We start from the raw sequence: 24,979 nt of genomic DNA on the forward strand, positions 1-24,979 counted from the left end.
ACCCTTGGTTTCAGATGATTTTGCATCTTAACTGAGTTTTGGCTTTCTAGAGAAATTCCTGCAAAGAGAGAATTAAATACCTGTATCTGTCAGGATGAAGTTCAGAAGAGTAGTCCTTGCTTAGCTAATTCCTAGACTCAATCCTTTATCTGCCTTTTGGTTACAAGATATAATTTTGCCTGTGTGGGGGACAAAGTATTTGCCATCAGCAAGTGAGATATGCAGGTGTAAAAAGAACATACTCTCACAACTATATGTGTTGCTGTAGTTCTGACTACAAGAAGGATAGAAGTAACACCTGGAAGGGGCAGTGTAGCATTTTAGTGCATTTGTTTTCTAATCAGTCAAGATAGATTGTCCTTGGTCCTGGCTGTAGATGCTGTTCTTGGCAAAACTCCTTAAAATCTCCTTTCTGGGAAGGCTGTGTAGGAGAGTTGGTGTTAGAGAGCACTGTGCTTCTGAAGGCAGTTTTGCTGTTCCTGTGTGCTACAGTGAAATTCTCAGCAACAGTGAGAACATGCTGGTGGGTACACTTGTGAACCAAGTCCAGACTTTTGATGTAGGATTGCTGTAGTTGAGAGCTAGTATTACACAGCTGGATCTCATGTTACATTCTTACTTACTTCAAGCATTCAGTAAAACATCATATGCATCAACATCAATACACTAGGAGAGTATATTCTGGTGGACATCAGAACATCATTTGTGTGTTTATAAAGGTACATAGGTACATAAAATGTAATTCCAGAATTTTCTCAGTTTCCCATAATCTTAAAACTGGAGTGGAAATAAAACTTCAGATGTAATTAATCCTATGACTTTCAGTGTAACTAAGGTAATTGTGCCTGAAACGAAAGGTGAATGTCTCTAGCACCTGGTACAGATAATTTCATCATACATTTGACTTTCTAGACCAGTTGTTTTGGTTTTTTTTTTTTTTTTTTGTTTTTTTTTTCTGAAGACAGGGTATGTAGGATTAAGACAACAGCCTTTGTATCTTTATGGGAATGTCAGGGGAAACTAATTTAATATAGTTGACAGGATTTACTAACTCTGGTTTTGAAGGGCTGAAAAGTTAGCTGGTTTTACATTTTTTCTCATTAAGTCTGTGTGTAAGCTAGACTGACATTAACTGAAAACCTATTTGAGTTGTTAATTTTGTTTAGTTGGCAGCAGTGTCCTGTACTTTTGTGAAGTCTCTCAACCATGAGGTGAAAAATGCACTTTTATCAGCAAAAGATGAAGGTGCTAAAACTGATTTCAAGGCATTAAAATATTACTGTTTCTTTAAAGTTGTACTCAGAAGTTTCTGTGGTACTAGAGACATTCTAATAACTTAAGAGAACTGCAGAGATAATTTTGAGCCTTTAGGCAATTTTGTTATACTCTTGTCTATTATTTCCTTTAAAGATAATGATTCTATTGTGAAAGATAAAAATATTTTAGGAGTTTTGATAACTAAGGAATTAGCCCCTCATATTTCTAAAATATATGAATAAGACAGCTTTCAGCAAGTGGGATGATTATGGTGTTTAACTGTAAAATGAGAATGAGAGAAGGGCTATTGACATTTGCATGTGCTTATGCTGCTCAATTGTATCAAGTGATTGTCAGTTGAATTATATTTTTTTAGGTAACCTTTAGGCACGATTCTTCAACAGTGGAAGTGCAAGATGACCACATTAAGGGTCCCTTAAAGGTAATAAATTTGGTTTATATCTTGCTAATGCTTTAAAAAACATTTTTCTTTTCAGCATTTGACATAAATGTGCATATACGGTATGGGGTGAGAGTAGAAGGTTCAACTTACTACACAGGCTAGATAGGATCACAAAGCATAAAAGGTAATGCTGCAAAGTTAGAGATAGTACACTCTTCATGTTAGAATTTTTCTTTGTAGTTAAAGGGGATACAGCACAGGCTGGTGCAAGCTTCTTTGTTCTTTTTGCCTTAAAGCTAAGAAGTATGGCTGGCACTGGTTTTTAGTCACCATTCCTTTGGAGAACTCGGCAGGAGGATTTGATGGAAAAGCTCTTACACAAGAGAATGACATCACTCAAATTGGTTCTTGTTCCCCACCTGCTGGCAGGAAATAATCAGCTCAGTTAGTTGGCTTATTTTAAAGGAATGAAAAAAGAAGTTTGAGGGATACATGTATATTCAAGTGAAAGTGGAAAAACATTTTATATTTGACATGGAATAGGTTAGAAATTATCTGTTTGCTAACACAAAAGTGTTGATTTCATTGCCTGTTTTAGAAGATCTCCAATGCTAAATGAGTTCTGTATTTTAGGTAGGAACTGTTGTGGAAGTGAAGAATCCAGATGGAACATACCAGGAAGCAGTTATCAACAAATTAACAGATGCAAGTTGGTATACTGTAGGTAAGTGAAAGATTTCTATATGTCAATAAAACTTAAGACTTAAAAATAAGCCTGTGACGTGGACATGTCCTAAGCATGGTGAGAGAGATTTTTTGGAGATGCTTAGGTATTTAGAGTTTTTATGGAAAATCTTTTAAGATAAACTTCTTATTTGGAGTTTTTATAAAAAACTGTACCCGTTGCAATCTGAAATTGGGACACCAAATAAAAATGTAATTAATTGCTGTATGACTGGTGACTGTTCCTTAGATATTAAATACACTGTTGTTAAATAGTCTGAAAAAAAGTATGCTGTCTCAGGTCCTTAAAAAAAAGGTGAAGAAGTGCTTTTAAAACACCAGCTGCAACACTTAATTTTCCCCTTTCACAGACTTAGCCCTTACAACAGCTGCTGTTAAAATACACATAGCTTGTTATAATGTGGTATTTCAGATGTTCAATGATATACCACATGCTCTATAGCCAATAGAGGGGAAAGGTTTTTTTAATTTATATACAGAAAATGTATACGTTTTTGAAAAACTACATAGCCCCCTCCTGGATAGATATGGGAAGATGAAGACTAGATCTTGAAAGGACTTGAGTGAGACTTAGTTCTTTTGAGATATGGGTTGTTGTTAATGAGGTGATGTTGAACAACTGGAGAAAGATTTTATTTTCCCTAGTCACAGTCCTTTCAGAAGGGAATAGAGCTCTAAGTTTAGATAAGACCTTACAGATAAGTGTTGAAGAAAAGATGTCTGTTTTCCTGTTGGAAAAGTGGAATCTATTAGTAAAGGTGAGACTGGGTTAGGATGGAGTGAAACAAAACATACAAATACAAGAATTAACATTACAGACAGTGCTTTGTAATTAATATGGAAGTGGATCAGATATTAGAGATTTTAAGAAGCAAATGGTGTAACTAGTGTTAGAACTGTGTTGTATGTCTCTGTTTCTGAGAAAGTGTGAGGTTAGCAGTTCAGCAAGAAGAGTAAGACAGGAATCCATGCATATTAAATTTTGAAGGTAGATGTCACAGGGTTGCAGTCAAAGGAGATGTCTGTCAAAAATCCTGAACTTGAGAAATAGGAAGAGGTATGGGCTTCAATCTCAACTCTTGAGCTTTGGAGATAAAAGCAGACAAAAGCATGTTGACCTTGCAGAATTGGTAAAAGCAGCACAGCTGCTGCAGTGTAGTGCACTTTTATATAATATAGAGAATTGACTCTAGCTGTGGGTGATTAGAATAATTTTTGTCAGGAGGGTGAGTAGAATGAGATGAGAATTACCTTTACTAACAGTGATGACATTGCAGATCTGAGTGAAAGTCCTACTCTATAAGGATGAAGTTGCCACTTACCAGCTTCCAGAATTGGCACTCATCTTAACTAGCAGTTACCTAATCTTGTCCTAGCACTTTCTGGGAAGCATCTAACTATTTGCAATGTTAATGATTTTGTAAATAAAATTGCTATGATTTGATGAAAAACTTTTTGAAGGCATAGATCCATTTGAAGTAGTACCTTTCCAAAAGTTACGTAAGATCAGATATGCCATTGCAGCAGTATCTGGAGAGGAATAACCCTTTGAGTTCTGCTTGAGACCTCTTTTAACACTGATTTGGCAAGGTTGCTGTGGGTGTCCCTGTGTGTCTTGTATTCATAAGATGTTGTCTGAATAGAAATTTTACATCAGTTTGCTTACATGATTTTTTTGGTGCTACTGATTTCCTGCCAAAGAACAACAAAAACTAAATTAAATTTTTATAAAAATCCAACTACTATAGTATTTTAGAATTAGTATAGCACTGTGTGGGTGTATATATATAGGTATGCATATATATGCATAAAACTTGTAAATGTAATAGGCATACATATATAAATATATATACACACACATGCACATACATACATACATACATAAGTGTCCTTAGTTTTGCCTGCCCTGTGAAAAATCCTGAAATAACTCAAGGTATTTAAGTCCTGGTAACTAGATACTGTTTGTTCATTCGTATAAATGTCTCTTAAAGTCTCTGTTTACTATGGGGGAGGGGGGGAAGAAAGTGGCAGGATTATTTGCTTTACTGAAAATGCAGAACTATGCATATTCAAAAGTAGTCTTATCCCCTTGTGCACATTTTTGTCTTTACAATGCTTTTTCACAGAATTCAAAGTGGTTTTGGTTGCATTAAATTGTGTCTTCTTCCCCACCCTCTTCAGCTTTTCTCGTGCAGTTTCAGAATATGTGATTTCAAATACATTACACTACTGATGCCTGCTCAGTAGATTGCTTTCAGGATGTTCCAATAGATCAGAATGTCATACTCATTAAGCCATATGTGCCATGCTAGCCACATAAGTCTTTCTGGGAGGTCAAGCTTTTCCTCTGAAAGTATTTGTGTTATGGAACAAGATTAAGATTCCCTCTGGACGGGAAGAGGCCACAGGCAGATTACCATATAGGACACATTATGTGGCTACCTGCCTAGCTCGGAATAGGTTTACCACTGCTATAGTCAGCTTATCTCTTGAAGTGGATAGATTTTTTTTTTTTAATCTCTCATTATGTAAGGAGACTGTTTTGTTAATTAACACAAACTGGATTAGGAACCTGCTGACTTCTACTTCACTTAACCAAAGGGGGTGTAATTATGCATTGACCATTTGAGATGCAGCTCCAAATCTATGTGGTTTGTGTGCAGTTCTTACCATTGATACTTTCCAACAAATGTGGAAGTGATGGATGTGCATCTCTAACTGATACTGCATCACAATTGAATAGTGTTCAACAGTTACTGTAGTCTATAAGACAAGCTGGGGAATTGTAGTTACAAGGGGAAGTTGCTTTATCAACAGTACTCAGTTTTATATAGGGATGAAAAGTTAATGGAACTAAATAAAAGGTTCTTTAATATCAAGTAAATATTAGTCTAGAATTTTGATGTACCTTGTTGCTTTTTGTATATTTTTATTTGAATTTATAAATGTTGAAGAGTAGAGCACCCTCCATCAGAAAGCAAGAATATAATTATTACTGCTCAAGAGGAGAGAAGAGATACATTTTTTTCTCACAGTGCAAGCAAAGCCTAAGAGTTAAAATCTGTAACCAGATTTTCATCTGTTAAGTACCTGCAGATGACTTGACAAAAGCTTACTTTTTATGTGACCAGTTTATCATGTTCTAAGGACCACACCTTAAATGTGTGCAGTGCATTTCATGATTCTAAAGGATGTAGCTGAATGAACTGTTTTATGAACTTGTTTCCAATTGACCTAGTGATAGCAGAGATAGCAAAAAGTCTGGAAACTGGGAGTTGCACAGTTCTGTCAGTAGAGCTGGTTTGATGATTGTCAGCACTTTGACTATTGTCATCTTCTTAGGATGGTATTGCTATTCTGTAGTGTAGTTGCACGAAGTCAGTAGAGAAAGACATTGAACTTGCATGCAATGTTAAATTGCAGCTTTTTTCTGTAAATATCCGATTATGTTTCTCCATGGTAAGCAGTTTCCACTTGAATATCACAGGAGTTGTGTAATTAAATTCTTTAAAATTAGTAAATATTATAAAAAATAGTTTTTGAATGTTAGAAAGATATTAGAAAAAATAGGTTTTGAATTCTATTGTGTTGAATTTAATTTCATGACACCATGAATTGTCTGCTCAACTACTGATTACTCAAGGTATGCAAGTGTAGAGTAGCTATGGTGAGAGAGCAGCTTTTGTATCTGGCCAATCTGTGAAGTACTTTACTGGATCTGCAGCATTATCTGGGCATAGGTTTGTTCCAAGGGTTGACTACAGGAATATATATCCCATTCTTTCTGACATGTAAATGAATTGCTTATTAATATCCTGAGTTAAAAAGAAATGTTTTCTTTCCTCACTTCTTACCTGGTGGCAGTATTTGATGATGGTGATGAGAAGACTCTGAGACGCTCTTCCCTGTGTTTAAAAGGAGAAAGACATTTTGCTGAGAGTGAGGTAATTGAAGAGTTTTTATATTGCAACATTTTCTTTAGAAAAATCTAGAAGTGATACTTTTATTACCTCAATTTTTAGTATGTTATGTGTATCATGCTACTAAAAATGGGGGTTATGAAAAGTGCCGTCCACAGGGTCTGGTTTATTCTTTTTTGAAAACAAGAAATAGAGTTAGATTTCACCAAATTATGTAAGTTAAGAAGCAAAATCAGCATTTTATCTTTTTCATTTTTGTATTAATGATAATTTGTATATTGTAGATCACAGAAAAAACCTGCAATCACACAACTGCTTTGCACTGTATAAAAAAATTACCTGTATTAGTTACGAGAAAAAAATCACAGTATACTTATAACATGAAAAGTAATATAATTTGTAACATAAAAAACTAATGTACATATTTCTGCATAATAAAGTTCTGCTACATTTTTGATGGTCAAACCAAATTTTTTTAGTAATAGTTAATGAAAATTAACTGTTAATACTTAATAGTTCGCAATAGTTAATGAAACATAAATGCTTTTCTTTTCAATGGCCAATTATAAGTTGCTCTTGCTTGTTTATTTAACAACAGCTACCAGTATTTTGAAGCTGGCTCATGTCTTAGAGGTGACTTACACATTAAAGTATGCAAACATTTGTAGCACATTCCAAATAATTGGAATTTCAGAATGAGGGTTATTCCTTCATATTATGTGAGACAGTCTGGACGGATGGGCAGATTTATGTGAACATGTTTGTTTATTGGACAGTTACTGAAGATGGGTTTTTTTGTTCTACATAAGTGTGCTGTTACTGCAGTCAGCTGAGTTTGTTTGCATGCTGCATTCTTGTGAAGATTCAGGTATCTTCTAGAATACTAAATCAGGATTAAACATATGTTAAGGTGGGAGCTCAATTAGATGCCTAAATCTATGTTCCAATAGAAATGCTATAATTTTAAAGATTGTGGTATTCCTTCAATTAATTCCTTGTTATTAATGATCAGCACAACTGAAGATTAGATTTCTTGTTCCATAAATAGTATTTTAATACAGTTTCAGGAGTATTACCTTAGAGCGCATGGGTTCAAAATTTTGGTCTACATATATTTCTTTGTGACCTGTTTGGCTAAATGAGAGTAATTTGGATTATTTTGTCAGATTCAAAGAAACCTTATATTCAGATGACTGGTACTTCTTATTTTTATCATCTTTTTTATCATCTAAGCTTTTGATGTTTTGCCAGAAGTCACTGATTTGCAATTCACTGTCACCAGCTCTGAATGAAACATGTTGTACATTTCTAATAATTACCTTGTGATTGCACAGCTACACAGCGGGGAAAATTGCATCTCAAATTTCTTTTGTAATTAGGCCAGTGCCCCACAGTTGTCTTGTTCTGATACTGCTTCCCAAGTGAGTGGTGCAGAATCTTTTAGGATGTCCACCACACTCAGAAGCAGTCATACATTTATTTTTAGATTTTAAAAAGCCAATTTTATTGTCCCTAAGTGAATTCTCTCTGAGACAGAATACTTCTGAGATGCTTGTCGGTGTTACACATTGAAAAATTCATACATGACAAAGAAGTTGAAGTCAGAGGACTATATTTAATTTGGAAGGCTTTCTGCCTACTTCAAAGAACAATAATAAGTGGCTGTACAAAAAATTACTGTGTACCATGAGCCTTCAAATCTGGAATGGTTATCATTTAAACAGGTAACAGCAGGTTTAAACAGAGAAGAATACTGCATGTCCATGAATTCCTTCTGTTGAAGGATTCTTCCTGAAGAGGGAAAGTTCTTTCTCTCCCTCTCTTTTTGTTTTGAGGCTGATAAAGCATCAATTAGCACCCTCCCAATTATCAATATAGCAGCCTCTTTAAAATTGTTTTATAATCTTTCTCACATAGCAAAGTATAAATTACTTAAAAAAATTAAAACAAGTTGCTGTGTTTGCTGCTGTTGAATGATCTTGCTGTTCATTTCAAAAGGGATCTTTGTTCATTTTTAAGTAGATGATTCAGTATTTAGTCTTAATTTGTATGATAGGCAGAAAAATAATCTGGTAGACATGGGTACACCAGTTGAGGTAGAGGTGGAATATGCCAGGTGAGCAGAATACCTGATACTTATTTCTCTGTGTTTTGATGGTTCAAAGGCAGGACTTCTGGGAAGAATTGTTTGCATGTGTTCGACAAAAGTTAATTATTCAGAGGTGCAGAGAAAGTGTTGAAAAAAGCTGCAAAACAAAACACATTCCTTTTTTAAAATCTAAGTGTGGCATATATTATGTGCTTCTGTATTTCTTTCATGAGAAAGTCTCTGTTGGCAAAAATTGCTTCAGTGACAGGTGGTTTGTAGAGTAACTTAAGCCAGATTTTTCTTATGTATATGCATATGTATTTTTTCATTTCAACAGACATTAGATCAGCTTCCACTCACCAATCCTGAACACTTTGGAACTCCTGTTATAGGAAAGAAAACAAACAGGGGAAGGAGATCCAATCATATGTAAGTTAAAACTTTTGATATCTGTGCTGTGTGTAATCAATGCTGAAACTTTCAGAGTGCGTCAAGTTTTATTTGTATGTTCAGCCTCCTCTTATTTAAAAAAACCAGGAGGCTGGATTAAAAATGTTGTTTAGCACTCAGTTTGAAAGTCAGGTTCATGTCTATTGTTGCATGCAAGCATTTCAAGTTTTAATATAATCAATATTTAAAATAATAGCAGGTATAGGCAAGAACTTTTTCTTGGTTAAAAAAAAAAAAAAAGTTGGCATCCCAAATGGAAATGTGATGTTAAATTATATTGACAAACATCTCTGAAGTGTTGTAAATATGTTGGACTCAGGCTAAAATAATTACAATGCAGTCTTTGTCCAGCTGATAGGAAGTCTTTATGGAAGGTCTCAGAATCCTCTTACAGACCTTTGGTTTCTCTGTAATACAGGATCTCTGAAGGGCTTTTAGAAATATATGAGCAGTATTACCAAATTACATAATGGGTCAGGTTAGAAGGGACCACAGTGGGGCATCTATCCAACCTTTCTGCTCAAGCAGGGCCATCATAGAGCACGTGGCACAGGATTGAGGCCAGGTGGTTCTTGAACATCTCCAGTGAAGGAGACTGCACCTCCTCTCTGGACAATGTCTTCCAGTGCCTGGTCACCTGCACAGTAAAGAAGTTCTTCCTCATATTCAGGTGGAACTTCCTGTGCATTATTGTCTTCCTGCTGCTTCTATTATAGTTTGCAACAAAGCTTGCTGATATGAAAGCAAAGTTCAAAAATTCTTAGGTGCCAAAATTCTTGATAGCTGTGGTCTTGATAAACCAGTGTTACGTAGTCCACTGCCTATTCTTCATTTTTTGTGGGTAGGTTGTGAGGTTTTTGTGGGGGGGAGGGAAGTTTATGTGGGTTTTTTTTTTTTTTGCTTGTTTGCTTAAAATTTTTAGGTATAGATGTTTTCATATCTGGGTTTTTGCATTTTCTAGTAGCTTGAAATAAATGTTGTCCTGTATATATAGAGGAGCTATAAATTCACTCAGAAAATTGTTGATTTATTAATTTGTGAGGTAGTGAAAGAAAAAGCTGAAAAAAGTTGGCATTACCACAAAGAATGTAATTGTAGCATCCTTGGTGACTGACTGGGTTGTAAAGGACATTATTATGTCAGAAGCAACATTTTTTGTTAATACTGAGTTAACTGAGTTTAAAGACACTTAATGCCAGTATCTATGCAATTTGAGTTAGGAAGTAGTCTCTCCAATATAGTTCTGGCTTTCTCTTTAGTCTGAGTTTTTTCTCTTCCTACAAGAGGTTCTTGAGCCCCAGAAAGCATCTTCCTGTGTGAAAGCATCTTTCTGAAGTAAAAGACTTTAGTATATTTTAAAAGAAACCATTACTTAAAAAAAAAGTAATGTTAGGGAAAAAAATAAATCAAAACACTGCTAAACCAAAACAATTATCATCACTGGAAATAACATAAAGTTAAGGTAGAGAAAAGGAAATTCTCCTTAAATTGTACATCAGTTGCCTTGTGTTACACAAATGGTAACTGAGTTTTTTGTTAGTGTTGAATTTTGTACTCAAAAGCAGTTATATGAGAAATGGAAAATAGCTTTTGAAGTAATAGTGTTTGTGCTCATGGAAGATGATGCTGTATATTTTCTGAGGATTAAACTTTGAAGTGACTATTTTAAAAAGATACACAGAGAGAATCAAGAGAGGGTTTTCTTCTTTTTTTCTTGGTTGCAAGTAATTTTAGTTTGACTAGTTTGTATATTTAGACTCCTCATATGGTTAAAACCAGGTGCAGCTTTGTACTTGAACAGTCAAAACAATGAGACAGAGCCCTTTTAAATGAAAATACATTTGCACCTTAGCCCATCTACTTACATTCCAGCACTTCGTCAAATGTGAAGTTGGAAGTCATAGAAATGCTTCATTACACAACTTTAAAGAATTGTTTAAGGATAAACAGACTTCCTCTTTGCTGTTCATCTTTGTATCTGATGCTTCTTCTTAATATGTCCTCTCTCAAAATGGCTTCCCAATCTGTGTGGTTGTTAAAGTAAAGCATAGAGAGATTAAGAGGGAAAACCAAAACAGTTTAGCTTAACAGTGGTCCAAAACTACAACTGCAACAGTATTTTTCAGCAGTGTTTATGTAGGGCAGAATGGTTTCACTTTGAATACCCTGACAATGCATTTCTCTTCCTCCCTGTGGGTGCATGGTTGTGTTTTGTTTGGGTTTTACATGTATTAGCAGTATATGTGCATTTCTGAGTTTGTAATGTTTGAATTGTTACTATAATATAATTATAAATACTTTATTAATTTTTATGCCAAAACACCTAACAGACAATTCAAGTCACTGTTATTTATGTCTCTTGGATAATTTGCTTTGGATCTCCTGTAATTGCAATAAGCAAGTTTTGAATAGTTGAGTTTTAAGTCTCTTTCTGTTGTTTAGTCCTGAAGAAGAATCTTCATCCTCTTCCAGCGATGAAGATGAAGATGATAGGAAACAAAGTGATGAATTGCTAGGAAAAGTTGTGTGTGTGGACTGCTTCAGTGTGGATAAAAAGAAAGCTCTGTGGTTTCCAGCCTTGGTAAGACTTTCGTCTTTATTGTAATTTTGTACAGCTTTTATTGTTTTCTAGGCACTGAGAGAGGTGTGGGATTTTTTCATTTTGCTATTTTTTTGTTCAAATTTTAGAATGTATTTTTTCAAATTGGACTGTACAATAACAGTCTAAGGAAATATATCTAGATATGTTTAAAAAAAAGGGATTTCTAACCTGGCCTTAGTTTTTCCAAACAGCCAAAGCTTGTTGACCTAATTCCAGCTCGGCAGTGTCTTCAGAGTTCACTATTGGACTAGAATTTCAGGACTTTTTTCCTAGACTGTTGTATATCAATTTTCCAAATTACTGTGTTTTATCAAGGAAGGAAATATAAAGTACAAAGCGAGGGGAAGTTTAGTGATTATATAGGCATGGTTTTTCAACATCCAATATAAACACATTGATAATAAAATAAAATGGTTTTTTTTCTTGGTCACTATAGTAGGTAGTGGAAAATTGACAATAAATTTACTTTAAAATTACACTGTAGTCTTTTGATACCAGTATTTTTTCCTCTTACTTTATTTTGGCTTAAAGACATTTCTTAAAAAATCAACTTCTAAAAACATATCACAGCTAGTCTAGTGATTGCATGCAGATTGATATATTTGGAAATTAATATATTTCTATATGTGGTACCTTCTAGTACCATGCTTTTTTATTTTTATTTTATTTTTAATATTTGATTAATTTTATATTTAATATTTGTTTAATTTCTCCCTGGCAATGAAAGCTTAACATGTTTATCTAATTTCAGGGAGACTTGTGCTCTGGTTTTGAAACTATGCCATACAGTAACATTTAACTCCTCTTAGCATGTGCAATAGCTCTCAATTGCAGCTTTTTGCTTGTCACCTGCTGTGTCTTGTAATGCAGTCCAGCAGCTTTCCAGTAGGAATTCTTTTGGGGAAGTTTGTGGAAGAGAAAGAGTCACTGAAGTCTTTTTTACAAGGGAGAGGGCAGAATGTACAGCAAGAGATCCCATGTTTACAGCAGATAGCTTTAAGAGATGTTTTCAGTGGTAAACAAGAAAAATCGAGATGTTTCTTTGCTGAAAGCTGTCATCAAAAGGATGCAGTATTACCTGCCTCACAATTCACTCAGAGAAGCGGTCAGTGAAACTGGCTTGAGCAGTTTGTCAGACTGCTGGGTTTGCCGTTCTCGTCATGCCCATGACAGCTGCCAGTTTCCATGGTGTGCTCTCTGGGAGGGGTTGGGCTTGCTTGTGAGTCGTGAAGTGCTGCTCAGGACAGCCGTGTTTCAGACTCTAAAGAGGAGCTAAACTTTTGCTTCTGCTCCAAAGATATACTAAAGATACACAATTATTTCCTTGGCTTTGTTTTGAAGATTGGAATAGCTTCTTATTCATTGAAAGCTTCCTGCAACAAATGAAAAGCAGTAGGGGGATAAAGTTTGAGTGTGAAGCTTGTTAACTCTGAAATAGCTTATCCTAGATTAACTCTTGCTTTAGTAATCAGGTTTATAGCTCTACAAACAAACATCATACTGCATTTAACCAGAAAAGCTGTGCCAAAGGATAAATTTATACTTCAAATGGGTGCCTTTTTTGGTTTGGCTTGGCTTGCCTCTTGATTTTTTTACCTTGTAAGCAGGTTACCTCTACTGTATCAACAAAGTAATCTTATCTTATTACTGATAAATTTTGCATTAACTTTGTATTATGGTAATTTCATGAATAATGTAATGAAAATTCAGATTTAATATGCGTAAGAATGTGCATCTCAGCATTATTTCTTATTAATGGTATTACGTACAGATACTTTGTGTATAAGCACAGAGGACATTGTGCAAGTTTATGATGTGAAAACAAGTTCAGGGATTAATCTAAACCTTTAAAGCAAATAACAATTAAAATTAGTAGTGGAAACCAGGTACTTCAGAGATCACGCCTATAACCAAATAGATTATCACTTACAAATGTAGAACTGTAGAATTCTAAATTTGGTAAAAAATTACTCTGAGGTCTCAGTGATTGAATGCATTGTTTTGTTCCTGTATACATGTCTGGGTTAGTGGGGTTTTTGTTTGTTCATTATTTTTTTTAGTTCTTTGGGCAAGGGCAGGGTACAGTGACTAACTAGAATCGTAAAAGGGTCTGACAGTTGCTCCTTATGTCAAAGAGTGTGATTCAGTAAGCCTTATAGCATTGCTTAGTTTTTATTTGTACTTAAAGGCTTTTGAAAAGTGCAGTGAGGAAATCCGCCTGTAGCATTTTCAGAAAATTGAGTTTACATAGGATCATCTCTTTCATCCTCCTATAATTCCAGTGGAGTTTGTTTTGCAATAAAATTGAGAAAACTTGGTTCAGGCAAAATTGTGGTGATGTAGCTTGATGTAAAGGCACTAGATGAGGTTATGGTAAGCTGTTTTCCAGCCTCTGAATGAATTTCTGATTACTAAGATCTTGATGCTTCTAGAAAACCAGTAGCTAAAGCCTGAAGAGCTTTCTTCATCTTTACAGAGCTAGGAGTTTGCACTTGTCTGTTTAAAATAGAGGATGATAATAATTGATTTTTACCCTGACATTACAAGCTGTATCTTGGGTGTAATTCCTGTTAGAAAGTTGTAGTTTCCTAAAGTAACTTTTTTGTAGACTGTTAAATGCATTGGATTTTGAAACTTGGTCTATTAAATTTTATTTGTCTTGAGAACCATATTTATCCTATGCTTTGTGATATGTAAGTCTATTTCTAAATCACTTGGAACTTTGGACTTTAGCTCCTAAAATGCTGCATAGGCAATGACCTATGTAAGGAGAGGGAAAAAACCCCAACTTTTGCAACTTAGTATCTTTGTGTTTTGTGGAAAATTAGGACTGAAAGACAAAAGTTGGTATAAGAGAGTAGAGGTATTTGCCTAGGCTAACTTAGGGCTACAGTCATTTGCTGCTCCTTGAGGTTTTCCTAACTTTCAGGGAACTGTGCACATTGTGAGACATCAGATAAGTGATGGAGAGGGGTTGCTCTTCTGTTTTGTATCTCTGGCAATTCAATATATAAATATTTATTTAGATATCTTTAATTTAAATTCTTGATGATTTTTGATTAGTGACTTGTATCCTAGTTTAACAAAACTTAAATAGCTTTAAAAATTGCAACAAATAATATGTTGTCTCAGTGCTAGACTTGATTAGTCTGCCCCTTGAGTTAAAGAACCTATCATAATACTTGAGGTGCTCTTCTCTCCTAGGCAGATTACTTGTAAGTCTTCCCTCATAAAATTGTGTTTCACAAATCCTGTTAGCTTTTGGTTTTGACACTGTGTGTGATCACATCTTGGCCATTTCCAGAAGTTTTCAGAAGTCTCCAAGTTAGGTGGCAGCACTTGGTGGAATATCTGTCCTTTTAGGATGAGGAGCAGAATAAGCTGTAGAGGCATGACTGATTGTCATTTTGTCAGAATGCTGTTCTTGTATTTCTGGCAGCAGCCATTGGTTTCCCTCTAGGAACGAGCATGACCTCATGCATTCAGTAATTTCAGGTCATCTCTCCTGTGGTTTGGGGGATCTCGCTCTCATCTCAGGGTTGCCAGTAAGAAATGAGCACAAAAGCTTTTAGAGGAGCACTGCTATTTACTATTACCCTCTTGTTTTAGCTTTTTCCCTCTAAACTTTGTGATTGTAATATCTTTGCAGGTGGTTTGTCCAGATTGTAGTGATGATATTGCAGTGAAAAAAGACAATATTCTTGTTCGCTCATTCAAGGATGGCAAATTGTGAGTAAGAATGTTGAGTTTGATAATTGAACAAAATTTATACTTCTAGTGAAATGTAGTATGAGATGTGTTGGGTAAAGTATTAATCACATCTGTAAGCTCAGTAAGTTCCTGCCAAGATTCTTATAATGTTTAAAAAACAGTTAACAGCCTACATGGTGATGAAATTAGTCTTGAACTTTGTCATTATTAGTAATAGGATGCATAAATCTATCTGTCTTAGTTTTAATTTCATTGTTAAAACTGTGGCAAACACAGCAGGATTACGTGACTTTAAGAATGGCCTGAAACTCTTTCCTGCTGTGGTTGGAAAAGAGCAGTGCTTTTCAGGGATGTGGCTGTAAGCTTATCCAGCTACAGAAGTGTCGGTGGGGACATGTGCATGCCTGCACGTACACCACATGCACACACAGAAATCCTCTTTCTTGTTTGAAGGTAGTAAGGCATATGTTTATCTCAGCCTAGACTGCAACTGCATCTGATCATGTTCCTTGCAAAGAGCTGCAGTGCTACTTGAAGTAGGAAAAAGGATAGAGAAACATAGAAAACCAGTCTGGTATTTGCAACAAAATAAAGAACTTTGTGTTCTTAAACTAACAACAATAGAATTCTTTTTCTAATTTTAGTTTTTATTTTAAAAGTTGCAACTATCTATTGTGCTTGGTTCAGTTCAACACAATGTTTTGCAAGAAGGATATTTAAATATTTAACAGTTTTGTGGTGGTTTAATTACTTACTAAGTCTAGGGTATTGCTTTACCATTTGATAGTTTTAAAGCATCAGTGCACATCACCCAAGGAACACACATAAGAGGTGTGCACGCAAGCACTTACCCACCCCCCAATCCTCCAGAGCTGCAATTCAGATTTGCTTTCTTGGTTGTAGACAAAGTAGAAATCAGAAAATGCTTTGTTCTTTCTATTTGAAAATTTTTAATTTCATATTGACAATTTACACTAATATTCATTTATGTCTTAAGCAAGGTAAGGTTCTAAATTAATGTCAAATTAATATGAGGGTTTAAAGTATTACATATATGGGAGATTCCAGAAACTACCTGTTTGTGGAAGTAGCATGCTTTATTATGCAGTGAATGCATATAGTTTAGTAAATTTAATGTAAAAGTTTTGGTTTTAATCCACTGACTAATACTGTACCAGATTAACACTGTAGAATTGTCAAGATATACTTCGTATGCTTCTTATGTATGTTTAGTAAGTGTGTTATAATCTTAATGGGAGCTTTGTATTGTATAGTTAGTTTACCTTTAATTTTATTTTTTTGTAACACTTTGTAAATTCTCCAGTGTTTCTGTGCCAAGAAAAGATGTCCGGGAAATCACTGAAACTTCACCAAAGCCTGACGCTTTATTAAAACAAGGTAAAAATAACTTTCTGTGAGAAACACTTGTATGTATTTGCTTAGTTACATGAATTGCACTAAATCTATGGCAGATTGATTAATGTCTTAAAGATCCAAAAATACAGGATCTTTTGTTAGAGAATAATATATTGAAGGAGAATGCTTGTGGAAAGTTAGAAGAACTACTTTTTTTTAAACAAATAAAACCTAACTAAACAAAAGCCCCAAAAACAACACCCCACCTGCTCTGCACTGGCATTAAGTGTAGACACACCAAACATGCACACATTGGTTCTATACATTATATTTTTCCTTTTGCTTTAGAACTTTAGAGTTATTCTCACAGTAGTGTCCCTAATAGTTGTAAGTTGCCTTTATGACCTTTGAAAATCTGGAATTGTGTGTGCATTTGAAAGTTTAAGCTTGTGTGATGAAACTCTTAGAGTTAGCTTGTGATTTTTTCTTCCTCTTTTTTTGATATGTATAAACTGCAGTGTAAATCTGTTGGATAGGGGTTTCCTCAGTTAAATTTTCATATATGCCCTATGCAGAAAATCCTTGTTTGTGTCTGTAGACACTAACATGGTAAAAATACTAATAATATCTCTGAGTGCCTTGATGTGCAGAGAACACTAGGCCAGTTTGACTGGGTAAGACAAATAAGGATGGACAACATGGAGTGGTTGTTGAGAATCTTTGAATTTGGAGAGGAATTGTTACTTAGCAGCCTTTGCTTCTTCTCCTCTTCCCCATTTCCCCTGACTGCTGTTTTTTTAAATTGAAGTATTTGTGCAAACTGATACTTCCTGGAGTGCTAACAAAGGCTGTTCTTTTACAGCTTTTGACCAAGCACTTGAATTCCGTAAAAACAGAACTGTTCCTAGTAACTGGAAAACAGAATTGAAAGAAGACAGCTCCAGCAGCGAAGCTGAAGAAGAAGAAGAGGATGAAAAAGAAAAAGAGGATAACAGCAGTGAGGAAGAGGCAAGTGAAGTTAGTAAAGGGCATAGATACACAGCTGATAAAAATTAGCAGGGACATACATATTTAAGTAGGCCTTTTTAACATTAGATAACATGTAACATGTTAACATAGGCAACACTGTTAACATAGGCATTATTGAATTACTTGCTCTTTTCCTGGGCTCCTGAGAGACTGCTCCACTTGAAGCTATCTCTCTGGCTAACCTGTGTAATGAAGCAGAACTTTCAATCAAGATGTTACACCCCCATGCACTCCACTTCCTCCTTTCTTCTCTTTTTTGTTCTGCAAGTATGCAGTCCCCACCTCATGCTCGATTTTCTAATCATCTGTTTTTTAGTCTCCCAGAAAAAAAATTAAGACAAGAAAAGAAGAGTATTAGTGGAAAGAACAACATTTCACAACTGGCTGAGAGGCTTTTGAGCCTTTTACTTCTCTGTACCTTCCTGTGGTACTCTAAATCTGTATCTGCCATAATCACTCTTTTCTCTCACTAGGGTTTGAGAGCTGTTCTCTTGGTTTTCAAGCAAGTACCAGTAGTGCAGCAGACTTCATTTCCTATTAGTAGGGGAATTGTGAAGAAGAAACTGAACTGGTTTGGGTCTTAAATGGTTGTTAGAATCCTTCTTTCAGTCCATCCTCTTTGGATATTGTGGCTCTGGCATACCAGAAGATAGTATTTCATTTTTCAGTCATTCATTTCTTTGAAACTAATTGGGAGACTGCAAAAGTGTGAAGTTATGACTTTGCCACCTCTCCATGCTGGTAATTTCTTTCTGCCTCCTGTTTAACCTCTCAGAAGATTATCCAGCTCTGATCAAAAGTTTGCAAGGGGCAGGAAGTGCTCTGCTTAGTATTTTGAGAAGCAAGGAATAGTTCCTTGGGCTCAGTACAATTTCTGGACTTTGTCAGCAGGTTCATGTCCAGCCATAACATAATGCATGCAGATAAGTTTGTGTGTATGCTGAATGACACATCCTCTTTATATAGTGATCATTCCTGCACTACTTTTAGGTGAAAAATACAGAGTTTTTAGCTACAGCATTTGTAAATATTTTACCTTGTACTCCTTCAACACCTTCTTCTGAGCTCCTCTTAGTTGTATGTGACATTGTTTGAGCTAATCTTTCCATGTGCTGGACATAAAGATTTCATCTTGGACAAATATTTTGGAATTTACTGTATCACCTCTTGTGATAATATCTTTTCCCATAAACAGTAATTTCAACCATTTGTTGAACTAGGAAGTTTCTAAAACAGAAGCAATTTTTTTTTTTCCTCTTCTTTTTTCTTCTTCACTCTCCTTGGTGGTCAGTGGCATGTGTGTCTTCTCTCCACCCATATTTGAGCAGTTTCTCCAGCTTCTTCTCTTGTTATTTTGTGTCTATAACCTCCTGGTTATCAAGCAGCATCTCTTCCCAAATAGGACCTGTGGGCTTGCTCCTGGGACTTTATCCACCTGCAGGTTGTTTTACTGCTTCCCAGGACATGATTGCCTCCCTCAGGCCATCCATGCAGTCCTACTACCTGTAAACCAGAACAAAGCAAACAGAAAACCCAAGCTCTTAAAGATGTCACCACGGGCTTCAGAAATATGTATGTCTATCCTACATATATGTACACCCCATTCTGTAGATATATACATAGATGCTCTTCTATATTTCATATCTATAGACATCCTTCCATCCTGTGTAGATAGGAGTTGACATGCAAAGCCGCTGTACTTATTTTCTGAGAAGAGTAGTTGCCTTGTTTTATGGTTTTTTTTTCCCTTAATGGAAGAGACTGGAAAATGGCATTCCTTTAGTTTTTGAAAATCTGACACTAGGTAAAAAGACTATCAAAGACCCTCTCTTCCAGTGCTGTGCTATAGTACTGTGTGAATTTGTATTGCAAAAAACATGTTGTTTTCCTGGATTTTATTATCCTATGTAGAAGCCACTTTATTTTAACTTGTAGCATAGACAGATACATTAGGGACTGCAGAATGACCAGCTAGCACTCTGTTTGTGTAACTTGAAAATAAGCAAATGTCAGTGTGACATGCCTGCTTCAAAGCATTATCTAGGAAACCTTGTTGTCTGACTGGATTCAGAGAATATTAATGGATACTGTTAGTACAGTATAATACATACTGATTCTATAGAGATTCATAGAAAGTGCAAATGCTTTTCAGAGGTGTGCAGGGTCCTAAGCTTTCCATGTTAGCACACTTTCTTAGATAGTTAGTTTGTTCTCTACTGGAAAAATTAATAAGGAATATTCATTCACTTGCCCTTCTGGCACCTCTGTGATTTATCACATTAGAGATATAGGAGCACCCTTCAGGCATTGGACTCTATAGCAGGAAAGGAGTATTTTATTCAGCCTCTTCATCACCTTTACCTTATTTCCCCCTGTATTTAAAAACAATACATTCCTTCCTCAGAACAGTGTAGGGTTTCCTGAGGGTTTTGTTCAGTGACATCTGTCACCCCTCCCCTAAATGTTCTGTGAGACTAATGTCTTATGGCAAATTTTTTCTTGTTGGTGAGGAATATGAGAAACCCAGGTAGCTGCTCATAATCTGTTTTCCATGATCCAGCAGATGCTGGTAGAAGTCCTTTCCAAGTACCTGCTGTGAGAGATGGAAATAAAAAAAGAATATGCAGTTTTGGAGTTTTATTCCACCCAAGTAATTTGTTCTCCATGGCCTGTGGAATATGAATGTTCTTAACAAGGCTCTAATCTGTACTGCATGCAGAGCTGCAGCACCACCTTGTACTTGTTAGAGAAGAATTGGGCTAGATGTGCCAATTTGTAGTGCCTTGCCCTGTGAAAAGGATCTCTAGGATATTGCAGTTCTCTACCCAGCCTGTCCTTGCCCATCAAAGCTGCTGCTCTGAGCTCTGCTGCTAACACTAGGTGTCAAATGCTCATCATGTAATGCCCCTCACAGAGACTTTCCTCTTGCATTGCCTTTGCAAGATTGGAGTATTTTCATTGCCTTTCTGCTGAAATGATACCTGAAGAGCAACTGTTTCAGCATATTGTGAATACTGGTTTTTAATTTTTTTGCCTGTTTGCTCTGGTTATCCAAGAGCATTTAATGGGTAAGAAGAAGTACAGAATAAGAAAAAACCCTACTCTTTGATAATAGTTACAACCTTTCCTGACCTTGTTTTCAGCTGCACATCTCTGTATGAAATAAATTCAGTAGGTGTTGGAGTGTTTGGGGTTTGTTTGTGTATGTTTTTTTTCCCCAGTTCTGTTTAGTAATGATACTCTGTTTCTGTTGTTTTCTCAACTGTCTTAGTATGACTTTAAAGACTGTATGCATTTTCCCCTTGTTTCAGGGTAGGTGAAACTTTAATATTTAGTACAAGGAGACTGTTGAAGAATGGAAATTATAAACATGGAATGCAAATACACCAAAGAAAAATAATTTAGTTTAGATTATTGAATAACTAATTATTTTTGGAAACTCTATGGATAGTATTAAAAATTAATCAACACATGTTTGGTGTATTGTTTTGCAGTATCTCAGTCATCAGAATTTCTTCAGAATTTGATCTATTAATATCTTATTGCTACTAGTTTTTGCAAGACCCATTCCAGAAGAAATTATGAGGTGTTAGAAAGTAAGCCGTAGTGCTTTGTTATGAAACTCCACTGTTTATTAATCTAAGTAAATCTAATACAAAGGTTTATTAGTGCAATGAACTGAATTCCCCAAATATCCATTGTTATTTCAGTTCTGGGATTGATCCTGCTCAGCACGTGCTCAGCTGGTGCCCCATGGCAGTTCGCATGCAGTGCCATTGGCCGCGGTTTGCCAGTGCAGTGGATTAGAACTCCTAAGAAAGTGAAAGCACCATTTGCTCTTTGACTTCATCTCTGAAAGTGACGTAGTCTGTCCAGGAACCAAGGAGTCACTTAACTGCAATAGAAATAGAGCTGAAATTTCTGATATAAACCCTTGATCTTAATAGGACTGTCTCCCAGATTTTCTGCATAGATGGATGAAATTGAGAACACATCTTGATCTATGGTATCACTTATGATACTTCAGTGATCAGTCAAAAATCCAATTTTGATGTATGTTTACAGTCAATGTTTTATATATCTTGAAACACTGTAGTTTATAAAACTTGGTTTCATGTGACATAGCACGGAGAGCATGTATCTCTTTGTGCCATATCCTGTTGCTGACTAGAGTAAAACAAACTTAAACATTTAAACCTAAATTATCACTGCCTTATGTTTCTTAACAAAGGACTGTAACTCCAAATGGTGATAGTTTTCTTGCGTGCGTTGCTTTAAACAGGAGGAAATAGAGCCGTTTCCTGAAGAACGAGAGAACTTTCTTCAGCAGTTGTACAAGTTCATGGAAGACAGAGGTAAGCATTTTAGTTAGCAGTAATTTGAAAAACTGAGCCTGTAAACTAGTAGTGCTTTGCAATACGATTTTGGAAACAAGGAAACTGTACTCAGTTTCTGCCTTCCCTACTGTTTGGAATATGAGTCTGTCACTTGACTCATCTCCTAAAATGCAGTCCCATATTTCTGCTTTCAGAAATAAGTGGATGTATATAAATATCTGTTCTATTATGTTTTGCATATGTTGTACTATGTTTGCTATAGTGTGTATAAACAAACATTTAATACTCTCAGTCATATTAATTTATATTCTCAGCTTAATAACTTTAAAATACTGACACACACACCTTTTAGGTCATGGGAAAATGCACTTACTTTGTGCTAATTTTTTCTTTTGTGAATCCTGGTAGCTTAAGTGCATGAACACTATCCGTAGATTGAGATGTTCTTGAAAGCCATAACCATTCATTATGTTAAATCTTTACCAGGTTTTTATATATTGCAAAAAAAGGCAGGAGTGAGGGTATCTGTATTTAAATTACTATTATAACTGGTTAAATTAGTATCTTCTTTAATGCCATATGAAATGAGTTCAACTCAACAAGAGATGACAATGTGAGAGCTACTGCTAGTACAATAGCATAGGAAGTTTCCGCTCTTGAAGCATTGTGGGATTGCTCCTGGTGAAGGTTGGTTTGGGTTTTTTTATGTCAGTAAAATGACTATTGTATTTTTAGATGTTATTATTTCAGTGGGTGAAATAAAAGTATGTACAATAGAGCTAAGAAGAAAATTTGCATCATTTCTGCATGTTCAGTAATGTATGGGAGAATGTATATATATGCATTAAATAACATGACCTATTTTCTCCCTAGTTCAGTAAGACTCTAGAGTTTTAGTTCCGTGAAAAGAAAGTATGCAGGAGGTGGGGTTTAAAATACTGTATTTAATAATAGTGCATATGGCACGAATTTCATGTTATTCTGAAAAAAAAAAAAACTTCAAAACACCCTAACAGCTGTCTTTGTTACCCAGGGACTCCTATTAACAAACGACCTGTCTTAGGATATAGAAATTTGAATCTCTTCAAATTATTCAGACTTGTACACAAGCTTGGAGGATTTGATAACGTGAGTATTAGTATGATGAGTACTCCAGAACCATAAAACCTGAGGATGCTGTTTATTATTGTTAAATAATTTGTTTCTCTGTGAAGTACTGATAAATAACACAGGACCATTGGATGTATTGCAGTTTTTCTATTATGGCTGCATAAGACTCCTTGTTGCTCTAAAAACCATGCTTTAACATCAACCAGAACTAGTTAAAAGCTAAACAAATTACACATCTATTCAGCCTGTTTAATTATTACTGCATAAAATCAGCCAGCATGTGTGTGTTTGTAATACTTTAGGAAATGTTTGTCTGATAAAGCTGTTACCTTCGCGTGAAAGGAGTCACTGCTCAGTAAAATCTCAAAGGCGACCAGTTTAGTGGCTTGATGTGAGGCCCTTAATTTCTATTTATTCTGGGCAGTGTAAAGAAGAATTTGCTGATGGGGTTAGTGAAGCTGGTCTTGGGAGGAGTAATTGAAATACATAGAATTCATGGCCAAGCAGATTCTGTTTGTGCATGAACTTCCAATGAATGTAGCCTGACAGCTGAGGAGGTCTGTGTGTGCAGTGATGCCTTTCTGACAGACAGGACAGGATGTGGTATGTGGGTATTGCAGTACATCTGCTTTACCTTCACAGATGGTTAGAAATGGGCACATCACAGAATTTGTCATCATAGGGCACATTTAGGACATAATGAAAGACTGGTAGGCACTGTGTCTGGTGCAGTACTACCAGGGCTGAGTATGTTAATGCTTTGACTTACTTTTTTCTTTCCAATTTAATGAAAATTCTAGCTCTGATAGTTAAGAATTACTTTAAATATAAAATAAAAAGAAAAAATGATGTACTGATTTTTCTGATAGCTATATTTTCTTTCCTCTGTTTTATTGCCACCTGGAGAGGAAAGCCTGCTGTGGCTTGTTGCATTGCAGAAATGCTAAATTGCTTAAAGTGATTACATTAGACTACAGTTTGCATTACAGTGAAATACTGTGCGTGTGATAAATAGCAGTTTTATAGATCAGAGGAAATTACTTACATTTATTTTCTGAAGCAGTAAACTTTGTCAATTTAGTTTTTTTGTGAGTGAATTAATTCAAAAACAATGACTTTATTGTCTTTAACAGATTGAAAGTGGAGCAGTGTGGAAGCAAGTTTATCAAGATCTTGGAATCCCTGTATTAAATTCAGCTGCAGGATATAATGTTAAATGTGCATATAGAAAGTAAGTAATGAAGCCATGAAGTTTATGCTAAAGTTACAGTGAACTGAAGTGATCCTATGCTAGGGGTAATATACATAAAATCCATAACTCGTTGGTTATAATGCAATTTTTAAGGCTCTAAACCTACTGCCCATGTTTAGCATCTCTAGGTTGGATTTTCCTTCTTTAGTCAAACTTGCTTATCACAAACAATTTTTTCTTTTAGATATCTCTATGGTTTTGAAGAGTATTGTACATCAGCTAACATTGAATTTCAAATGGCATTGCCAGAGAAAGTGACGAACAAGCCTTGTAAAGACTGTGAAAAAGACAAAGAATTGAAAATGCGTGAAGAACCAGAGCCGGATGCAAAGGAAATAAAAGTGGACAAGGACGAGCGCAAGCAGGAAGAAGTAGCAGTAGTACAAGAAGAAAAAAAGTCAGCCGAGAATGATAATGAAAGTAAAGAAAATGATAAGCCCTCTGTTCTGGTAATATATTTTAAAGTTCATCTTATATCTTGCTTATAAAGTCTGTTGGTGTCTTAATAACCATGATTAATATAAAGATTGAAATTTCTATGATGGATTTAAAATAAGACAAAAACTCACTGTGAACCTAATTCAGAACAGGACATTTGAACTGTATTTACCCTAGGTGCCTGTTTTAGTGGGTCATGGTGTCAAAATGTCTGACTTGTTAGAAAACAGCTCCAACATTCCACTTGTTTGAGGGTCTCCAGGTGAAATGGAGACTGATTA

General features: G+C 35.5%; 1 protein-coding gene across 2 annotated transcripts in view; it reads left to right on the forward strand.

Annotated features, from left to right (window-relative positions):
* ARID4B (AT-rich interaction domain 4B) overlaps window positions 1-24,979 on the forward strand; it is an 86,629-nt gene that overhangs the window by 33,203 nt on the left and 28,447 nt on the right. For both annotated transcript variants that reach the window (XM_021527101.4, XM_021527102.4), the window contains exons 4-15: window positions 1,634-1,699; window positions 2,294-2,384; window positions 6,269-6,348; window positions 8,751-8,842; window positions 11,306-11,444; window positions 15,115-15,194; window positions 16,501-16,574; window positions 17,395-17,540; window positions 21,844-21,916; window positions 22,932-23,026; window positions 24,142-24,239; window positions 24,445-24,709. In XM_021527101.4, coding sequence (XP_021382776.3) covers window positions 1,634-1,699; window positions 2,294-2,384; window positions 6,269-6,348; window positions 8,751-8,842; window positions 11,306-11,444; window positions 15,115-15,194; window positions 16,501-16,574; window positions 17,395-17,540; window positions 21,844-21,916; window positions 22,932-23,026; window positions 24,142-24,239; window positions 24,445-24,709 — 1,299 coding nt within the window. The remainder of the gene's footprint in view (window positions 1-1,633; window positions 1,700-2,293; window positions 2,385-6,268; window positions 6,349-8,750; window positions 8,843-11,305; window positions 11,445-15,114; window positions 15,195-16,500; window positions 16,575-17,394; window positions 17,541-21,843; window positions 21,917-22,931; window positions 23,027-24,141; window positions 24,240-24,444; window positions 24,710-24,979) is intronic.

This window comes from Lonchura striata, chromosome 3 (assembly GCF_050655825.1).
Source record: "Lonchura striata isolate lonStrDom1 chromosome 3, ASM5065582v1, whole genome shotgun sequence".
NCBI classification, from domain to species: Eukaryota; Metazoa; Chordata; class Aves; order Passeriformes; family Estrildidae; genus Lonchura; species Lonchura striata.